Genomic DNA, 22,608 nt, shown 5'->3' with positions numbered 1-22,608 from the left:
AACATTCTTAAATGAAAAGTATAGTCCAAGACATAGATGTTAACAAGTTCTTAATTTACGGGAGCATCTTCAGGGTGCTAACCTCCCCCGGGGTTGGTGACGCCTCCTCCTGCCCCACGCGAGACGGCAGAGCCAGGTCTTCGCCCCTTTCCGGAAGGAAGGCCGGGAGGGTGGGGGCCAGCCTCACCCCTGGGGGAAGAGTATTCCATAGGGCGGGGGCCACGGCAGAGAAGGCTCTCTTCCTGGGACCTGTCAATCAGCATTCTTTCATGGACGGGTCCGCAACATGCCTCCTCTGCCTGACCGGGTGGGATGGTCAATGTAATGGGGTGAGACGGTCCCTCAGGCAACCTGGACCCATGCCATGTCTGGCTTTAAAGGCGTATCCCAGGATGTGCCACACCAGGCACATTGTACTAGATTTCTCAGCCAGGAAGGCATAAAATTCCATTATAAAATAAGCCTCTGTTTTTTAGTAAATAAATAAATACAGCATTCTTAAACTCCTTGGATGGGAACAGTCTGTTTAGCAGCCCATTAACATCCAAAGTGCTTGGGGGGGGGGAAAGAAAGCAATAAGCAACAGTGAATTCTTAGTACTGAGTTAAACATTGGTGGCCTCAAAGTGGCAAATAGCTGAGAAAGTGCAAGGCTAAGCAAGCAGCAGCACTGAGTTGACCTTGGCTGATCTGGAAAAACGGAGCAGGGTCAAACTTCATCAGCCCCTTCTAGTTAGTTGTTTTGTTTCATTTGAGACTGGGCATTTGTTCTTCTGGTCGGCCATGTCCCCCTTTTTAATGTTTTTTTTTTTTTTACTTTATTTGTAAGCCACCCAGAGTCGTCAACAAGTTGGGTAGCCTCAAGATTTGAATGAATAAATAAACAAATATTTGGGAACTTTTGGTGATGGATACTAAATAATAATAATAATAAATCCGTATTTGGATGGGAGACCACTAGGAAACTCCCAAGGCTGTACACAAGACTAAGAAGTCACAAAACCATCTTGGAAGAGGGCAAGTAGCAAACCGTTTCTCCTGTGGTCACAACAACGGCCTGGATGGGTCCACCAGATCCCTGGGAATTGAGCTCAACTCCTGGGCGGGCTTTGCCTTTTATTACTGAGAAAGTGTTGATTGCACGCAGGGGTATCCGCAGGTAAGGTCAAAAAAGTCAAGGTGGCAGCCACAGCAGGGTGGTTGAAGTTCCTCCTGTTTTTTATATCCGTTGCATCTCGTGGCCATCTGCTTGACTTTTCTGACCATTTTTTAACTGGGCCCAGAGCACCCATCCTGGGCCGCGCTTTGGGCCAGTGGAGCCTGTAGAGCAGTGCTTCTCAGCCTTGGCACCTTGAAGACATGTGGATCAACTCCCAGAATTCCCTAGCCAGCTGGGGAATTCTGGGAGTTGAAGTCCACCCATCTTTAAGTTGCCAAACTTGAGGAACTTTGTTTTAGGGGGTTGGCAACCTTATTCTCTCTGGCGTGGAATTAACCATCACACACACACAAATCTTGAGTTTGCCAAGCTTGTTGAATGCGTCATGGCTTAGCACAATAGGGCAGAAAGCAGAAGGCTGGAGAGGGGAAAAATGGCTGGGGCAAAAGCAGGAATTGCTTACCCACTTCTGTTGGCTAAGTTGATGAATATATTAATGAAATGGGTATTCTCCCTCTGGGTTCTGCACAGTGTGGTGATGTCATCTGCTTCTCCCTTACAGGCAGGGAGCAGGCCAGCATCCATGGTGAAGAAAGATATTTAATTTATTATAAATTTATAGTTTATAACGTGTGTGTATGTGTGTATATATTTATTTATTTAGAGGACCGAAGATTGAGGAGGACACATAGAGAAATAGATTAAAAATTAATTTAATTTAATATTTAATTAAGAAGGGGCCAGAAGGAGTCCCCTGTTACAAACTGGCTGGGTTACAGTGTGCCTATGCTGGTTCCTGAACTGGCCCCCATTTCTGATAACTGCTTGAAATCTCAGGAAACCAAGTGTGATCCCGCTTGCGGTGTGAAGCGGCTGCTTCTTGGGATCCAGGAAAAGCCCCATGAAAATAAATCAACTTGCTGATGCTGCTGCCCCCCCCCCTTTTTGTAATTACTGGAACATCCCATAATTATTCTAAAGGAAACAGCTAAGTAACAGGTGAAAAACAGCCCGTTAACAAAAAACAAATTTGCTTTTTGCACAATAGATCAGAGAGCGAGGCGAACAAAGGTGAGTGCCTGGGTTAGGTTTTCTTTGTCTGCAAACAGCAAAGATTGGGTTGTGCAAAGATCATCCAGATGCTGTGTCCTTCAAACATTCCACTCTCCCAATAAAGTTTTACGAGGAACCTTTGTTCCTTCCAGGAGAACTTCCCTCCACTGGGCAGTCCCAGCAGTGTTTTTCAAGCGTGGCTGGCTAGGGAATTCTGAGAGCTGAAGTCCACCCATCTTCAAGTCGCCAAGCTTGAAGAACACGGAATCACAGCTTTCCATGTTTACATAGTAGATCTCAAACGTCCTGGTGGTGGACAAGGAGAACTGAGTCCACTTCAGTTTAGCACTGGCCTCGTGGGTAATCATCATCCATCAGGGACATCTTCGAGAGGGGGCCAAAAAGTCAAGATAGAAGCCACGGGTGCACAATCAGAGCCCCCACGGCACATGTAAGAAGAGAGCGGGGCTTTGATCACATGGTCACAGCCACCATTTGACTTTTTTGACCCTCACAGATACCCCCTACTGTCCATGTTTATTTCCCCCCCCCTGGTGTTGGGCAGGTTCTGCACACGGCACCCATGTGAGGGTTGGGCATTTTAAATTTCCCGTCATTCCTCAGAGCAAGAAGGGGCTGCAGCATTTAATTAAGGGGAGGGCTCCAATCTGGGTCCTGGCGCTCCTGGAGAAGCCAAAATGGGCATTAAAGAGGCTGAATGTGAGCAAATATTAGCAATAGGAGACATCGTGCATAGATGGGTCTTGGCCTGGCCCTTGGGTGTTTTTTTTTTTTAAATTTTTTATGCAAGATGTTTTCCAGTTGACTCACTCAGGGCACACACTCAGCAATCACATCAGGCGCATGCCAGCTCTGACATGAGCACAGGAGTCATTTCACCCACAAGCTGATTTTTCAGAGTTGTGGGCGGAAAGATAAAAGAATGTACTCAGCTCCTGTCAGCCGTGTTTCGCAGAAGTACCCTGAAGACAAGGAAAACAATGGAGTTGTTGCAGCTGACCTCACTGCACAATTACCTTTTGTGGGGAAGCTAAAGGAGGGTGTTCGGGACCAGCAGCATCCATGGGAGGGGGGCAAGAAAGGCAAGATGGTGGCCCCTGCGGATGCTTGGGGCAGAATCTGGGCCCAAAGTCTTGTTATTGCTCAACCCTGCACCCGCTGGGTTTTCAGGGCATATCAGTGTAGCTGGCTTGTTTTGGGCTCCACAGCAACATTCACACGAACTGCTTAGCCTGGTTCCTGAACTAACTTGTTTCCTGCATAAGAGCCATCATGGAACCATAAACCATAAACCAACCAGGCTGGGTTCAAAGGACACCCCATGTCACAAAAGAAGCCAGCCAGGGTTAAAACTAACTGCATTTTGTGCTGAGCCTTTAACTGAGACTTAGCATGTGAATGCAGGCAGTGAGTCAGGCAAAGCGAGCCACAGTTCGTGTTTTCCCTGTCACTGTGGCTAGTTCATAGTTCAGTTGCTGTGTGAACTCCAACGATTGAGTTAATTCCACAAATGACGGTCAGCATAACCTGGGATTTGCATCCTGTGCAAAACCACCCAAAATGGAACACCGTTGAAAAGTCCCAAGGAGTCCAGCTTCCTTACATTTTTGTAAAGACTTCCAACCTGCTGGAGAAGCCCCTTTTCCTCCTAAAACTGTTGGCCAGGGGTCCACCCTTGCCCTGATCCTCACCCTTGGAGGTGACCCCATCCAAAGACATTATCAGGGGCTCTTGTGCTTTTCATTCAAGGCAGTGAAGCTCATCCGTTCAGTTATAATCCTTGGAGCACTTTGTCTTTTCAGTTTCCCCACATGGCCCTCCTTAGCGGTCCCTTGGCATCAGTGGAGGAAAAAAATACGTTACTTGAGGATGTGTGAGAAAAAAGCGTGTGTGGGAAGGAGGTCTATACGGACAAGTCTCTTAAAATTGCTTGCAAGGGCTCCCCGCGGAGAAAACAGGATTGGAATTGCTGGAGAACGGACCCGAGCTAGTACGATTTTCAGGGATGTCCGCAGGGCGTAGTCAAAAAAGTCAAGGTGGCCGCCACAGCAGTGCATTGCAGCTCTGCCCTTTTCAGTGTGCATTGCGCATGACACCCATGAAAAGCACATGTGCAACACACGTAAAAAAGGGCGGAGCTTCAATTGCACCATCCTGGCCATCGTCTTGACTTTTTTGACCAGTGCCCTTGGAAAGTGGAGCTGACCATGCGTAAAAGCTGTTCTCCTTGGAAAATGCCTCCTGACCCAGTTTCTGTGGGTCAGTCCCAGCTCCTCCAGTGACAGCCCCTGTGGCAAAAGCCCATTCTCAGAGCTGGCCTTCCAGGGCCAGAGTCCGAAATAGCCCAGCCAAGTGTTTGGCAGTCTCCCTGAAAGCACGTGCCAGGGCCCATGAAAGAGCTCTTTGTCGCGGGCTGCCTGGGCTTGCCAGATGTCCCCCTCTTGTTCCTGCCTTTCCCAAACTCCAACTCTCTTAAAAGAAGAGAGTTATTAAATTAAATTAAAAAGAAAAAGGCATTTGTCAGCAGATTGGGAGCAGGGTAGAGCCGCTGCTACTACACAGTGTAGCCGTAATGGGGAATGCGCCTTTTTCCTAAAGCCCAAATTAAACTGCTTGCAAGAATTTGGAGTTTGGACTCTTCTCCACGTACTTGGTGCAGCTCCCCTCTGGGCTCCAGCATTGCTGAGCCCTGGGACTGCCTCTGAGGGTTTTCCTGGCCTGGCCTGACTTCCTCTGACAGTGGAGCAGAGCTGGACCTTCCTGGGCCATTCCTTGTAGCTTTGCCCCACTTCCTTGTGCCTGGGCACAGTCGGGGCAACCGAATTATGCTAGGAAAGGAACCCTTTCTCATTGTTTCTGGCTCAGTGTTTCTCAACCTTGGCCACGTTAAGATGTGTGGACTTCGACTCCCAGAATTCCCCAGCCAGCCAAGCTGGCTGGGGAATTCTGGGAGTCGAAGTCCACACATCTTAAAGTGGCCAGGGTTGAGAAACACTGAGCTAAATAACTTGATGTCACCAGCAGCCACGAGGATTGGGAATTCCTTACTTCATCCCATCAGCGGTGTCTGCAGGGCATGCTCAAAAAAGTCACAATGGCAGCCGCAATGGTGCAATGGAAACCCTGCCTCTTTTTTCTGCACACAAGTGGAGGACGACATCATGCGTTCCTACCCTCCAGAAATGGTCAGGGGGGTTACTCAGGCAGGGACAAGCTGCTGAAATGCATCCTGCTCCCTTTGGCACCGGTGCCCCGTGGCAGAGATACCTCTTCCCCTCCAGTTAACGACTGCTGCCAAAACCTTCTGTTGAGAGTGTGAAAAGAACCTCATTTCAAATCAGGAGGCTTAATATACTAATAACTCCAGCACGCATTTCTCAATATTTGGCTTGGAGATCAGAGGAAGTCATGCCCAGAAGTGATGGGATTAATAATCAAGTAGTGAGTCTTTCCAGTCAGGCAGTTGGTGTAATCTGTTTCCAAAGCAGAAGCGGCTGAGTTTTTTCCAAAGCAACTACTGGTTGTTGTTAGGTGTTCAGTGGCTTCTGACTCTGCAACCTGATGAATATCCATAACAGCTTCTTTGAGTTTTTGCAAGCTCCCACATGTATCTTCAGCAATAGGCTCTAACTACCTTATCTTCTGTCATCCTCTTTTTAATTTGCCTTTGATTTTTCCAAGAATCATGGTCTGCTCCAGCAGCACTTGCCATTGCGTTATGTGTCCAAAATCTGAACATCATTGTTGGCACTTCCAGTGAGCAGCCTGGTCCTCCTTCGTCTAATATTGAATGATTCACCTTCTTGCAGTCCAAGGTACTTCCAACAATTTTCTCCAGCATCACATTCCAATGCATCAATTTTTCTGATTTATCCTTTCTGATGGTCCAACTTTCACAGCCATGTGTTACAGTTGGAAAAACCTTGACAAACCATAGTCTGTTTTCAATGTGGTGCCTCTAAGGTTTTGTCTAGCTCGGTCATTGTCTTTCTCCCGAGTAGCAGATCTCCCTCTATTTCAGGGTTGCACGACCCCTGTGAATTCAGACATCCATAAAAGTCATAGATGGCAGCTGTCCAAGGAGAAATGGCGTTGTTCCTTCTCTTTCCAACAAATAATTTTGTGTGGAATTCAAAGCAGGCTTCCACCCTGGGGATCCCTCTGTTGCACACCGTGCTAAAACACAAGGTGAAACTAGGTGTTTTTCTGCTAAGCTGATCCACAAGACCTAGCAGTGATTCTAACAACTGTAGCTCAGTGTAGACTTTTGCATATATGTTAGTGGAATGCTACTAACAGCTAGTAACCTTCCACCTACGGTTACTTTGGTTCTTCCCAATGCCTCTTCCCTGACTGCTGTTTTCTTACCCCTGACAATGCATGCAAATTGGATTGATGAGATCACACTTACTTGCAGTTTTTCAGAGGTGACATCTTTAACAAGGTGTAGAAAGATGACCCAGCTTCATTCTTCCCCATCAAACCAGGCCTGTGTTAATAGCACTTGGCTTCCAAACATTTATATTGGTAAAATCTTTCCTTTGTGGAGGCTAATTTCTTCTAATACCATCCTAATCTCTTTAGTGGAAAAAGCCCAAATGCTGCAAAATTAAAGAGATGAACAGCTTTATTTAGTCCACACTGGGAGGACTTGTGAGGAATTATTACCTGTTTTGTCTTCATCTGTTGGGTTTAACCTACAGCAGTGTTTCTCAACCTTGGCAGCTTGAAGATGGCTGGACTTCGACTCCCAGAATTCCCCAGCCAGTATGGTCCACCCATCTTCAAGTTGCCAAGGTTGAGAAACACTGACCTACAGTACGGACTCAGGTAGCTGAAATTATTATCATTATCATCATTATTGTATTAATTAAATTTGTATGCCGTCTAGTTTGGTGATTTACAAGAAGATAAAATACAATAAAATTGTTCATGGTAAGAAAAACACCATTATAATAAAACACATACAGTAAGGGGAAAAAATTACAAATATATAAATTTAACCCAGAACCCTAATAACACCCAAACCCCAAACAGCCCATAGAATTCAAGCAAGGCTAACTATAACAGGACAAAAAATAAAAACATGATACTGATGGCAAGCAGTCACATCCCCAAAGTCCTCTAGAAGTGTTCAGCCTTCAGTAGCCTCCAGAAAGTGATTCCCCTTCAATAAGTCAGAAGATTTACTTATTAATTTTTTTAAAGTGTCCAACAGCAAAAGTTCTTTGGGCAGTTTACAATAAAGCATGTAAAAAATACAGTCTAAGTTAAAAACATATACAATAAAATGCAAAAGAAAAACACCAGATAAGCTAGTCAGCAGCATGGTGGTCTTTCAAAAAGTAAAAATTAAAATAGAGTTTAAAATACAAATAAAGGCCCATTAAAAACCCTGGGGAATTAGAAAGGAGTTCACAGGTGCAAAAATGATGTTAATGTGGGGGCCAGTCGGATCTCTCTGGGGAGGGCATTCCTTCAATGGGAAGCTGCCACAGAAAAAGGTCGCCCTGTTATGGAGGCCACCTCACCTCCTTTGGTGAGGGACCTGGAGGAGGACCTCATTAGATGATCTTAAGCTTGGTTGGTGTAGGTACATATGGGAGAAGGAGCTCCTTCAGATAACCAGGCCCTAAGCCGTTGAAGCCTTCAAAGTTCAAAACCAGCACTTTGAATTGAGTCCAGAAAGAGCCTGGCATGCAGGTAGTCCTCGCTTAATGACCATTCGTTTAGCAACAGTTTGAAGTTACAACAGAGCTGAAAAAAGTAACTTGTGACCAGTCCTCGCATTTATGACAGTCGCAGCATCCCTGAGGTCGTGTGACCGCGATCCAGGCACTTGGCAACTGGCTCGCACTTAAGATAGTTGCAGCGTCTTGCAGTCATGTGATCGCCATTTGTGACCTTCCCAGCTGGCTTCCGACAAGCAAAGTCAATGGGGAAGCTGACAGGAGGTTGCACATTGCGGTCACGGGACGCCTCAACGATCGCACCGCTCGACAATGAATTACCTTGTCCCTATTGTGGTTGTAAGTCGAGGACTACCTGTAATTGTATCGGCCAGTCCCAGTGAGCAATTTACCCGCTGTATTTTGAACTAGCTTCTAAATTGTAGAATTGTAAAAGTGCAAGGAGCTACCGGGATCATCGATCCAACCCTCCGCAGTGTGCCAGAAGACCAGTTAAACCATCCATGGGAGGCAGAGAGATGGAGAGTTTTCCACCAATAGGAAAGCACCACATTCTAGCCTCAGCCCCCTCCCCTCCTGACAGCGGGGTCCCACAGGCAGCTTCTCCCGGGAGGATGTCCTTGGACAGGTCGTCCCTGCTTGGACTCGGGGGTCCTGTAGGTGTGCAGGAGCCAAGCCATATGGAGATTTGGCCAGTGCTTTGAATTGCAGGCAGAAACCTACTGGCAGCCAGGACTGGTCTCACCACACAGGTGTCATGTGTTGCTGGCAGCTAGTGCCAGCTCATAGCTAAATAGGCCACTGTATTTTTCCGCCCGCTGCAGTTTCTGATGTAGTAGTGGAAAGCGCTTGTTAATCATTCCCTAGAAAAAACTGAAATTGGCACCTTTTAGAATTTATTTTGAAGGCTTCTGTTACCTAATTTATTTAATTTACATTCTGCTTCGTTTTACGATTCCCCCCCAGCAGCATTTTAATGCAAGTGATTCTAAAACAGTGGCAGCATGTTCTTGAGGATGGTTTGGGGAGTTGCAGTCTCAGTGCTGCTGAGCCAACCAGGTTCTGTTGAAAAGCACGGGAGCTGCTACTTGGGAATTCTAGAACTGCTGACCCCAAATATGTGGAGATTGCAAAGACTGTCCTGGCTTGTGGTTTATGAAAACCCAGACATGTGGGTGAAAGAGAAACGGACGGACACAGGAGCTGTGTTCATGAAATATGCTTCACCCGGTTAAAGATTTGACCCATTCTTGGGGTTGCACAAAATGTTGAATCATAAACTAATTAAACACCCTGGATTTGGTTAGAAGGCTGCACCACCCAAATCCTAACCGAGCTTATCACAACCAAATTGAGTTAATGCAAGCCCTGGGATTTCTCCAGAGCTGGTTAAGGGTGTTGGGTGAATGCATCCAAAGTGTTTGCACATGTTTCAAGGACTTGATGATTCAAGAATCCATTTCTGTACTTGGGATCTGTGTCTGGCCAAAGTAAAGAGACCTCAGCCAAGTGGAATAGTTAAATATTCGGCCTTGGCAGAATGGAATTAACACCCCCAACTTGGCAGCTGCTGCAGTTGAAGGCAACAGCTGCAGAGTCTGAGAAGGAACATCATGCCAGAAGAAGCCTGTGTGCTATGTAGCAAAGAGGACTGACCTCCCTGGGTGGTGGCATTTGGCTGTGACATCATATAGGGAGGGTCCCCCAATGCCAGCAGAAACTTGAGGCTTGCTTGGGTCAGACATTCTTCCAGTTAAAGGAGGGATCTGATTTGCGAGTTTATGGCCCTCTTGGGCATTTTTAATTAGCACAGGCCTCATCAAGATGCTGGGCTTGCCATTCATAGCTCCTGCTGAACGATCCTGGGCCCGAGGTTCTTTGCAGCAAGATTGGGCCAACTGTTCTCTCTTGTTTTATCAGAAAAAAAACTGAGGACATATGCTATATTTTAACAAACACAAGTATTTTACAGAATTATCTATAGTTGTAGGGCCACCAGATCTGGGCTGCCAAACTCTGGATGACCTTGAGATGGCAGCAGAGTTATTGTCTGAGCCCCTTGGCCACCATCTAGGGGGCATCTGGATTAATGCAGCCCAGATCTCATAGCCCTAAAATGGGAACACAAGTGGGGGTTTGTTCAAATTAATTGCCCCATGCTGGAGGCAGTTATCTCAAGAACTTTGGGGGAACGGTGTTCAAAACAAGATGGGTAAAGCCACATGTTGTGTGTGCCTCCTAAGAGTAAGTGTGGGGAGCCTTGGGCCTGTCCCCCCACCTTTCCCAAGATTTGTAGTTCCTCAACAAATGAAGTAGGAAGTTTCACTCTGAGTCTACCCTCATTCAGGTGACCACCAAGGGAACATGTGAAAGCAAAGTGAAGCCTTCTGTCTACAGGGACAGGGGTTGATGGAGTCGTAGCTGGGCATGCAATATTGTTTGTTTACTTCTGTGGGATCCTGTCTAAACCTAGGCTTGTGGTTTGTGATCCATGATTTATGGCTCAGCATAAACAGACCATCCATAGTTCGTTCAGCAAGACATTGTTGGGACAAGCAAACACTTAGCATGTTATGAGACGCTGACTGCTAGATTCATTTGATCAACAAAACACAGAGATTAGATGGCTGAATTAACTTGGAAGAAAATACCCGCTTGGACTGCTGGAATAATCAAGCAATCTAAACCTCTCAAATGAACCATTCACAAAGTCAACAAACCCATTCGGAGAAGCGAACCAAGCCTCCCCAACTGTTCAAATGCTAGTCTTTAACTTACCTGGTTAATTAGTTTTACTAGTTAGATTTATATCCTGTTTTTCTTCCAGGAACAGCTCAAGGAGACATATATGGCCTTCCTGCCTCCAATTTTTCACCATTACAATTAACCCCAGGGAGGTCGGTTCTGCTGTGAGGAAGAGAGTAGCTGTCCCCAAGTCACCCTTGGGTCCTCCTAGTTCTGTCCAACATTGCTTCACCCATGACACAGCACTGGCTCTTGATGTCTTAGGTGACATGGGCTATTTAATTCAGAGAATATCTGCCTGACCTTTCTTCAGCTTTCTCTTTTGTCTGTCTTTCTTTTGGGCAGATAATGGCGTTTTGTTCAGCGTACCTCTTCAGATGAGGACAAATGCCTTGGTTGAAGGGGGTGAATGAGCTGGCCGGCCACTCTTTAACAAGCAGGTGAAGGTGAACCCTGAGCCAGCATCTATGCTGCCAGCCCTGCACCCAGAATCAGAGACTGGCACCACCTTGGGAAGCAACCCGACATAAGACGGGACAATGTATACCTTCCTGCCAGAGAACTTCACCCCAGTGAAGCAGAAGCCAGCCAAAGAGCTGAAGCCCATGATTGCTGCCATCGTGGTGGGCCTTGTTTTGTTTATCGCCGCAGTGGTTGCGTGGTGCTACTATGTGGCTTCCCTCCGGAAGGCAGAGAGGCTCAAGACGGAAGAGATGGATTTGCGGCAGGATGGATTCACCATCAAGAACCAGAACGGCGAGCTGGTCTTCAGGGTGGCCTTCCAATCAGGTCTCCTTGACCTGGAGTCCTGCTCCAGGGAAGGGGCAAATTTAACCTGCACCCGGACAGACAAAGGGAAAGTCAATTTTTTCATAAAGATTGTCAACCCCAAAGACACTGTGATCTGCTACCGTGTGCGCTGGGAAGAGTTTGTGGTGGACACAGTGGTGGACCATAAAATGTTCTGGGGAGATGCCCTCTGGTACGGGGGCTGTGAAATGAGTGTCCAGCACTGGCCAATCAAGCTGCCGGGATACCAGGAACCCATGCCTTTTGTGACCAGCGACGTGTATTCCTTTAGGAACAGCTTTGGGGGTATCCTGGAGAGATACTGGTTGTCCTCCAAAGCAGCAGCCATCAAGATCAATGACTCTGTGCCCTTCCACCTGGGGTTCAATGCCACTGAACCATCTCTTGTTTTCCAAGCCAGGTATAAAGACTCTCCTTATAAGCCTCCTTTGGGTCAGCAGCCTTTCCCTGAGCTGAGTTACCGGGTCTGCATAGGTTCTGACGTCACCTCTATCCACAAATACATGGTGCGGAAATACTTCTACAAGCCTTCGAAGATACCCTCAAAGAATGCATTCAGGTATCCAATCTGGTCAACCTGGGCCTTGTACAAAAATGACATTGACCAGGATAAACTGCTGCGTTTTGCAGAAAATATCAAAAAATATAAGTTCAACTGCAGCCATATTGAGATAGATGACACCTATACACAAGCGTACGGCGACTTTGATTTTGACGCCGTCAAATTCCCTAACGTGACAGAAACTTTCAAGAAGCTCAAAGAAGAGGGGTTTCAGATCACCCTCTGGACACACCCATTCATAAATTACAATTCCTCAAATTTTGGGGTGGGGATAGAGAAGCAGCTTTTCATCAAGGAGCCCACAGGGAGACTCCCCGCCATGGTCGAGTGGTGGAATGGCATTGGCGCCATCTTGGATTTCACCAACCCTTCAGCCAGAGACTGGTTCCAGAGCCAGCTGAGACAGCTCCGCAGTAAGTACGGCATATCGTCCTTCAAATTTGATGCTGGGGAGACAAGCTACCTTCCCAAACAGTTCAGCGCCTTCCGACCTTTGTCGGACCCCAGTATCTGGTCCAGGCGCTACACGGAGATGGCCATTCCGTTTTATGAACTGGCGGAGGTGAGAGTGGGCTATCAATCACAGAATATCTCTTGCTTCTTCCGGATCATTGACCGGGATTCGGTGTGGGGCTATGAACTTGGGCTGAAATCCCTGATCCCTACAGTCCTGACTATCAGTATGTTGGGATACCCTTTCATATCCGCTGACATGATTGGAGGGAATTTCTTTCCCAACAAAACCGATGGGGCTGTTGAAATTCCAGACCGAGAGCTCTACATCCGCTGGCTGGAGTTGTCCGCCTTCATGCCGTCTATGCAGTTCTCCATCCCCCCTTGGCTCTACGACAAAGAGGTCATAGAGATTGCCCTGAAGTTCACCAGGCTTCACGAGTCCCTGGTGGCCCCCCTCTTGCTGGAGCTGGCCGGAGAGATCACGGACACGGGGGATCCCATCATACGGCCCATCTGGTGGATCTCTCCCGGGGACGAGTCTGCTCACAAAATCGATTCCCAGTTTCTCATTGGCGACACCCTGATGGTGGCTCCTGTCTTGGAGATGGGGAAACAGGAACGAGACATCTACATCCCGGCGGGCAAATGGCGCAGTTACAAAGGAGAGTTGTTTGAAAAAACTCCCACCTTGATAACGGACTATCCTGTTGATCTGGATGAGGTTGCTTACTTCGTCTGGGTGTCCTAAGCTGCGTCCGCTGACACTGCTAGCTTTCAAACTTCACAAAAGTCACCTTGCCTTATTCTGGTGTCACAGTGTTTCTCAACCTTGGCCACTTTCAGATGTGTGGACTTCAACTCCCAGAATTCCCCAAAAGGTTGAGAAACACTGTGATATCCTAACATGGAATAATTCTAATCGGTTCAGAGGGTAGAAGGGGGAAATAGGACACGATTGCACGTTAATTCTTTGAATCAAGACTGAATGATGTGTGTGCAATTAAAAAATGCTGCTAAAAAGACTGACATTGTCAAAGATTTGCACCCTGCAGCAAAAGGCCTTTTCAGACCCCCTATGGAAGCTGAGACTCAAAGCAGTGGTTTCAGAAGTTAGTTTGACTGCCCTGTATTCAAATGATTTTCTTCCGTTTTTTTTTTCAAAGGTGGAGCTGGCCGAAACCCTTAGTGATTTATCAATCACTCCACTGTTTAGTGCTTCTGACCGGTTTACTGTCATTGGCTGGGAGGCACAGGAGGGAGCATTTGCTCCCAATCTGGTTTCAAACCTTTGCAAAATGTGCAAGAATGTCAGCCCATCCAGGAAGAGTGGTTTCGTTTTGTTTTTAAATTGGGAAGGCATCTAATATTGCTACGACCAAGGCTGTCTGCAGAAGGGGGATCACAAATGCATGATCAAGACTCCACTCTTCTCTACATGTGTCACATATGTAAAAAAGGGGTAGGGCTTCACGTGATCACAGCCACCAACTTGACTTTGCAGATTCCCCCTGTGGACTCCCTGGCTATGGCACAACCAGCCTTAAGTTTTAAAATACCATAAGCTATTGTTTGAAATAAGCTTTGTTTTCCTAAAGAGAATAAATCCAATTAATACAGGTATATATTTATAGAGATGCAGAGATGTCTCCCTGTCTGCTTTTGGACAAGGCTGGTATCAAAGGAATGAACTAGCCACACAGATTTGGTTAGTGGGCTGAGCTGGCTCCTCGGCTCTTGGCTTGGATATTTCCCAACTTTGCACCTCCAGTGTTTTGAGGCTGCTTCAGTTGGCTGTGGAATTCTGGGACTTGGAGTGCCAACACACCTGGAAGGCTACCAGCTGGGGAAGGAGGCATTTGTTTGTCCCTTCCACTCCTACCCACTTTCTTGCCCAGATAGTTAACCCACACACATCTGTCTGTCCATCCATCCATCCATCCTCAATACATTTATTATTTCACCCACAGCACCTGGTAAGTTCAAATTTACCTGGATCTCCTGCTGCTTGTGCCCTTCCTGGGTTATGTTCAAAGGGCTGTTTGGATTTTATTGCCTTTCCAAGGTTCCCTCAGCTCAGCAGCAGCTCTCAAGGATTGGCCCAGATCAATTGCAAGTTCTTGCCAGGGACCTCCATGGTGCTATGGGTTAGAGTGGCATTTGAGGGTCAGGGTAGGGACTCAGAAGTTGGCTTGCTAACAGGACATAGAGCAAAAAGGGAGGATTGTGGTTTCTGTTTTCTGGAAGACAAATGCAACTTAGTGCAGTCTGGATACTCTTACGGTTTTCATTAAGCTTGGCAAGATTCCTCATTTGATTGTTTCTTTCTGAATTCAGGAAGGAATCTAAATTCCCACCGACCTACTTGTAATTCTGTGTTAACCATGCCATCCTTGGAAAAGCTCATGAAAGGTATTGATTCCATACCTCCTTAAGCAGTAGATGTCTTGACAGCCTTCCCCTCTTATTTAATACCTTTGTAAGGTAGCATATTTGGGCTGCAGAAATCCAAAGTATCACTAGATGACAGCAAGGAGGGAGAGAAAACTAAGGTCTTGCTGTCATCTGGCCCAGATCCAGGGCCCTGCGCTACCCGCAACCGTGCACATTTAAGATTATAAAGCAATGCAACAGATAATATAGATCACTGTCTGGGAACAGAAGAGAGATGCAATGTGAGAAAGTCAAGAGCCAAGCACAATGTGAAGAACCTGAATCAAGGGATGGATGATGACACTTTAGCTTACAGATGACGTGGGAGAGAGAGGGGGATTTGTACAGTTATGGATCATGGGGAGAAAGTGGAAATGTGTTTTCCTTCTGTCAAAATTAAAACCCAGTTGAGTGATTTCATTAAAGTTGATGGTAAATGGTGGTCTGTAATCTGTCCAGAGAACTTTGGGTATCAAGTGGATAAGAAGTTTAATAAATAATAATGCTAATACTGTCTAGCCTGACTCATTTTGGAACTAGGATAAAAATGAGAAAAAAATTGAAATGATGAGTTTGGCGAAGAAGTAAAAATCCCCTTTAATTTTAAACCTTTTTGGGCCTCTTGGCTATAAAATAAAATTTCATTTTAATATTAAACATCTCCAACTTCCCCGTATCCTTTTTAATCAATTTGAATGGTGAAGCTATCATAGCTTGTCAGCTGTTGTCTAATTTGGCTCAAAGGGGATCAGCTTGTAGGCCATGAAATGCATTTTCCCCAACTTGCCACTTTCCAGAGAAGCTGGACTAAACTCACACCATCAGTGCCAGCAGGGCACCATATTTCTTTTTCCAAATTTAAAGAAGGTTAGTACATGGACAAACTCCAAGAAGCGGTTGAATGGGCCAGCCAAATAAGCTGCAGGTTGCTGGCTCTACTGCCAAGCAAACCCAATATTGCATTGGGTGAAACCAGTTATACCCAGTCAGCAGTGTGATGGGAACATCCAACCCAGTCAATTGCCTATTCTGCATATTTTGTATTTCCCATACACTGATGACAGAGGCTTAGCCACACCTACCGCTGCCTCACTAGCCAATAGGGAAGGAGCTAGTGATACGATGGAGCTTTGCCCCCACTCTCTTGGCACAAGGCTTCATAGGATTATGAGTGTTCCCTGAAGGAAGTGGATGGAGACTCTTACCACCAAAACATGACTGTGGCCAGTTAGTGTGACTATGTGCTGCCCAAAATACATTCATCACAAGATAGGCTGGATTAAGTGTGTTGAGAATGGGGATCAGAGTTTCCATAAGTGGACTGCAAATATCTGGATGATAACAAAGAAATATATAGGCAGACTCCAGATTAGGAGCATTCCATTCCAGAACTCTTGCAGAAGCCAATTCTTACACATGCCAGATTATGTGCTGTGTGTATGTTTCTTCGCATCATATCAAAATTACATAAGCCAAGGCTATGTTCCCTGTGGAAACCCATAACTATCTGCAGCCATCTAGTGGGCACTGGGAGATTTGCATCTGGATCTGACAGCCCTAACAGAGCCAGTGTCTTTCTCCCTGTGCACTGAAAGCTGTTGCAGAGTCACAAATGGCATGCATGAAATACTGAAATCCAGGAGATTGTGGTGAGTTCAACCTGCTTAGCCTCAAACCAAGGGTGGTGAAATCATCTCTCTGGAGGCTTCCATTTCAGCCACTGCTGATTCACCACAAAGCCTGGAAGCTGTTTAGGATCAATAATGGGAAGTCTGTATGTGTGAGGACAAGTGCAGGATTATCTCCTTCCCCATGCTGTGTTTCATGAGGTTGCAGACAATCTTAGATCATCCAGGGTGGTTCTCAGCTTTTGCCTCTAAGGCTCTGAGTCCAAAATTCAAGCATCTCCTGAACAAAAGAGGTGGGAAGAACTACACCTTAGACAAAGAGAATTCTTGACCAAGCAGTGATGAGCTGAACACTTGACCTTAAGAAGACCATTAGCTTCCTGTCTCCTTACACATCGGTCAGTGTCTCTTAGTGCCCTCACCTTCCCTCTTTATTAATTTTTTCTCACCCACCTATATCTTCAGGGCCAGGCACACAGATCTCGTTCCCCTTTTTGTTTCCCAGAATGCCTCTGGTTAAATGTTACTCTGGAGCACTGGCTAGGTCCAGCTTCTCAAGAGTATTTCAGTGCAAATAGCTAAGCCTGGTTGACCCCACTGGCAGAAAGGGGTCAACTGAGAGGCCCTACCCCTTCCCCTTTGGATCCATTCCAGCATATAACGTGCTTTGGAAGATCCAGTATCATCTTTAATGGAAAAGTTGTTGCCACGGAGGAATTGAATCTCCAACAATAGGAAGCAGTTATATGGGTTCTTCAAAGGAATGCTTGACCTCACTTGTTAAAGCGCTCAGTGAACATGCTTGAACCATGTCAGCAAAAGGTCTGACAGAGGAAGTCACTCAACATGCTAGGCCTGATTAGTGTTAACCTTGGTTAGATTTTTGTGGCTTATTGTGCTGAGCCAATTCAGCCTTTTTGGTTAGCTCATGGTCCAGTGTCCTGCAAACTCAGAAAATGGGTTTATTCACTAACCAAAGTGGAGATCAGTACTGACATACCTGGTGGTCTCTGGCTCCCAAGGAATCAGCCACAATGTTCTTAGAATAGGGTTAGGAATACTTCTCCAGAAAATGTTCATGGATGCCCCTTTTCCCCAGCAGACTTCTTATAGATGTGCCTAGATCCCTTCAAAATAATGAACCCTACCCACAAGATGCTGCACCTGGAAAGACCCTGAAACAGAGATTAACAAGCTGAGGTCCAAAGTCGTCTCAGTATTGATCCAAATTGGATTTTGAGCCCCACCAGTCCAGCTTGCCTCATCAGATGTTAAGAGAGGAACTGTAGGCAAAAGATCTGAAGGTGTGTTCAAGGAGGAAGAAAGAGATTAAGAGACTGATAGTTGCTAATAGTAATTGTGGATGATTCTGCTTGTTAAAATGAACATTACCCTCCCCCCTTCAAAATCTGGTTATGATTCCTTCAGAGATTATTGTTCTCTATTCTGATCCCTTCCTCTGCCATTTTATGAATGGTCAGGGGACTTCAGAAAAAGAGGGCCTAGGACTCACTTGAGTCCACTCCATGCTTGATAACTCCTTGTAATTTAGCAATGGCCTGGAGTTTTCCATGGTTCCCTTTTTCATCGACATTTTACTGTGAAAGTTTAGAATAAATGCATGCTGTGTGCCATTATACAGCTGTCCACGTGAAAGCTTGCTTTCTTATTTATCCTTCCCATAGGACATTGGTGTGTACAAAGTCCTCAAGTGAACGTGCCTTCCTCTTGAATTATAAAAGCTCAGGGAGGGAAGAGCTCATCTAAAATGCACAACCTATCAGTAGCTCTTGGATAAGAAAACAGGACGGGAGAGGCAGATAACCGGGCTGGTGTTCAGACTTAGCTCTGCTGTCCTTGGGCTTTTATAATTTACAAGGCACAACTGGCACATGCTGAGGCAAAGGTAAAGATTTCCCTTGACATGAAGTCCAGTCCTGTCCGACGCTAGGGGGCGGTGCTCATCTCCATTTCAAAGCCGAAGAGCCGGCGTTTGTCCGTAGACACTTCCTCCGTGGTCATGTGGCCGGCATGACTGAACGGAACACTGTTACCTGCCCGCCGAAGCGGTACCTATTAATCTACTCACATTGGCATGTTTTCGAACTGCTAGGTTGGCAGGAGTTGGGACTAGCAACGGGAGCTCACGCCATCACGCAGATTCGAACCGCCGACCTTCCGATTGGCAAGCTCAGCAGCTCAGCCGTTTAACCCACAGCACCACCGCGTCCCTCACACATGCTGAAGGGGAACAGAAATGGTGGATAATACATCGTGCCCGAAGAAAGGGACTGTTGGACCTGTAGTTTGGAGTCAGCCAGTACAGACCGTTCGGATGAAATTGTCTGGCCCTACACATGACCTTTTGGGTGGGAAAGGAGGGAGAACCAAGTCCCCATCTACAACTTGAACCACATGTAATTAAGTAATAACACACTGGCAGAATTTACTGAGCTTAAGGTAAGTACTGAGCCAGTTTGGTCTAGGGGTTAAGGTGCTGGTCTAGAAACCAGGAGACTGTGAGTTCTAGTCCCTCCTGAGGCATGAAAGCCAGCTGGGTGATCTTAGGCCAGTCATCGTCTCTCAGCCCAACCCACCTCCCAGGGTTGCTGTTGTGGGGGAAATAGGAGGAGGAGGGAGTATTAGGTATGTTCACCGCCTTGAGTTACCTATAAAAATAATAAAGGCTGGATAGAAAATAAATATAAATAAATAAATATTTTTAAACACTTTCCTGAGCTATGGGCTAATTTTGTCGCTATTTTCTCACCAGTTTGATCTATCAATGTCTCCTCGGAGCTGACGCTCCTTCACTAAGCTTCAGGCTTATGTACTGTATGTTCATTTATGCACGTTACGTAAGTCCCACTGAATTCTGCTGGAGTATTGCCCAGTAAAAATGTGAAGGGTACATTTATTTATAGGGTACAGCATAAAGCCAACATGATTGGTGAACAATAGCTTCCGCTGAAATCCTTCTGTTTCATTTATTTATTTATTTATTTATTTATTTATTTATATTTCTCAAGTTTTTGCTACTCCCCATCTCCCCCCCAAAAGGGACTCTTTTTTTTCTTACCTTTTAAAAAATTCTTTGATATCCCCCTGAATAGGAGTTCTGTATAATTCCAAATCTTACATGTGGCACTGTGAAGTTTGGTTATTCCCAATAAAAGTACTGATTTCTTTGACCTTGGGTATGCCATTTCAATAGACCCCCATATTTTTATAGATTGAATAAAGTCTTGGACAAATAAGGTATTTATTTATTTGCTCAATTTATACAGCCATCCATCTCAAAACAGTGACTCTGGGCAGCTAACAATCATAAAAAAATAAACAATTAAAACAGTACAAAAAAATTAAATATAAATACAGCCAAGAGATATTAAAATCTGTTGGTGTCAGCACGACCAGGAAACGGGGTCCTTCACACACTCGGGACCCCAGGCCCAGGCACACGGCCAGATGTTCAAGGCCTTCCGAAAGGCCAAAAGGGTCAGGGCCATCCTAAGCTCAGGAGGGAGGATGTCTCAGAGGGCAGGCACCACGGCAGAAAAGGCAAGTCTCCTGGTCCCTGCCAGTCGATATTCCTTGGCTGATGGGACCCGGGGCATGCCCATCCTGCCAGACTGGATTGGAAGGGGAAGGAACAACCGGGAAAGGACGGTCCCTCAGGTAACCCGGTCCCAAGCCATGGAGGGCTTTAAAGGTGGCAACCAGCACCTTGAATTGCACCCAGAAACACACTGGCAACCAGTGCAGCCCCAGGAGCCGTGGGGTTACATGTGCCAAATAGCCAACGTTGTTTATAACCCGGGCAGCTGCATTCTGCACCAGCTGAACCTTCCAAATGCTCTTCAAGGGCAGCCCCATGTAGAGCACGTTGCAGTAGTCCAAACGGGAGGTCACGAGGGCCTGAGTGACGGTAAGTAGAGCCTCCCGGTCCAGGAATGGGTGCAATTGGGAGGTCTTTAGCAAGCAGGACACGTGGACAACAGGAGCATCTTCTCTTAACAATTGAAGATCTTGAATTTAAGAAACCGAACACCACCATGAAATCTACTGACAAGGAAAGGAAAGGTTTAGCTAGCAAATGTAGAAGGAAGCAGAGAAAGATGAACAAAGGAGCTGAACAGATATCCGGCTTGGGCCCTTCTTCAAGCAGGGCTGCAGACACACAGCTCCTGAGCCCCATCGTTCAGAAGCCGACGTGCAGCTATTCCATCGGTCCATCTTATTCTTCCTGTCCTTTCACTGGTCAAGCCCCTACAATGCACGTTGAAACCACTGTGGGATGTGTCCAAGGTGTTTTAACTTTCTTGAGATCAATTCAGAGTGCTGTCTACATTTTTGTCAATTGAATATCCACATTTTTGCAAGCCTCCAAACCAGCCACTAATGAACATCCTGCCTTCGGACACCCACGGAACTGAATTAACCCGAATCCCTTCATTCCACCCTCCCTGCAGAATAGAAAGAACTCGTAGCTAACAGGAGTGGCAGTGAAGGAAGAACATGTCCTCACAATATGTAAACAAATCATCTAAAACTCTCAAAATGTCTGGGCTCCTATATGGTGCCATGGCAACAAGCCTACCCTTCGGCTTCATCTCCCTCTACGTAGCTGTGGGTGTGGGGGGATGTTGTTAAACTTAGTGGGACATGGAGGAGGGAAGAAAGTTCAGTTCTAAAGGAGACCCAGATGCAAGAACGTTGGACTTACCATGGAGAGGATGGGAAACTTCCCTTGGAGGAGAAATTCTGTATCTGTCCTAGCTTCTGCATCATGAAGATGCCAGTAGGTGAGAAAGTTTGCTGGTGTATTGCAAGAAGGGTCTGAAAACTTCAGACATTAGTGGTGAAGTTCTTTGACTTTTCTTCAGCTAGTGCCCTTCAGGTGGCTACATTCACACAGGATATGTAATTATGAGGACAAGATAACAATGCCACAATGGTGGTGTTCACACCATTTGTTGTGACAAACAAATAAATGAAGGCTTCACATGATGGGCTGCTTTAGACAGCATGCTGACTCAAACCCATTTCAGTGTACCCTTGAATATTGTGTGAACTGAGTCCAAACATTAGAGTCCATGCTCTCCAAAAATTCTATGGAAGGGTGAACACCTGTGAGAAACGTGGCTCAGAAAAAGTCCCTCATGGAATAAACTTGACAAAGTCTTGAGAAGCGGCAAAAAGCTTTTATTAACGTTCTTGCAAGGACGGGTGCCCAGCCAAAATAGGCACACCCCTTCACACAAAGCATGCAGTTTTATTCCCTACCCCCAGCAGGTGGAATCCCTCCTCCTGCTCCCCATTGGATAGGTACTTGGGAGTTCACAGCCTATCCGAGACACCTTAGATTCTGCAGGAAGTCCCGCCTTTGTTCATATCTCCCATTCCTCACTTTTTACCTCCCCCAGTCCCCTATTTATTCTTTTCCTTATAAGGCAGCTAGCCCCCTTGGAGCAAGTAGGTCAGGGTCTTGTCTGACCACAAAGCTTGCTAGTACTGGTTTTGAGCATATTTTCAGCTTGGGTAGACAGCCTACTTCCTTTATACCTGCCCTTATGGAGGAACAGTCTCCTGCTTGCCCAACCACATATATCCCACATCCTCAATATTTTGCAAGCTGAGTTTTGCAAGCTACTGGAAAAGCAATCTTATAGAAATAGCTATTGCAAAAACAACATTGCGACCCCCCTTTTTCTCACACACCCAACACACATTTCTGTAGGGGTTGTGAAGACACATGCCTTGATGGCTCCCATGAGAACAGGCCCTCAGCTAAAATATTAGTCAATATTTTTAATACAGCTTACAGTTGGAAACTGAACAACCAAACTTCCAGGAGGGAAAACATGATCGCTGGCTCTCTTCAGATTCTTGTTTTGTGACAATCTGTTCTTTGAACCACAAATGTAATTCCACATTCTCTTCCACATACTCAAATATGGCAAATAAAAAATTCAGAAGTCTGGAACAAAGAACACTCTGTCTCTATAAATATAAAATACATTTTAAAACACCTCTTTGTATTATTCCATATTTA

The 22,608-nt window shown here is 46.0% G+C and overlaps 1 protein-coding gene across 1 annotated transcript; it reads left to right on the top strand.

The window, feature by feature from the left end:
• Positions 1-5,933: 5,933 nt before the first annotated feature.
• Positions 5,934-15,586, top strand: LOC134491868 (myogenesis-regulating glycosidase-like). The gene is made up of 2 exons (XM_063295896.1): positions 5,934-6,047; positions 11,013-15,586. Exon 2 carries the CDS (start codon positions 11,207-11,209, stop codon positions 13,241-13,243), a length of 2,037 nt encoding a protein of 678 aa, XP_063151966.1. The 5' UTR covers positions 5,934-6,047; positions 11,013-11,206; the 3' UTR covers positions 13,244-15,586.
• The last annotated feature ends 7,022 nt before the right edge of the window (positions 15,587-22,608 follow it).

The sequence above is a fragment of the Candoia aspera genome, chromosome 2, assembly GCF_035149785.1.
Source record: "Candoia aspera isolate rCanAsp1 chromosome 2, rCanAsp1.hap2, whole genome shotgun sequence".
Taxonomy (NCBI): domain Eukaryota; kingdom Metazoa; phylum Chordata; class Lepidosauria; order Squamata; family Boidae; genus Candoia; species Candoia aspera.
The sequence above is the reverse complement of the archived record's forward strand: the minus strand, read 5'-3'. Positions and strand labels throughout refer to the sequence as shown.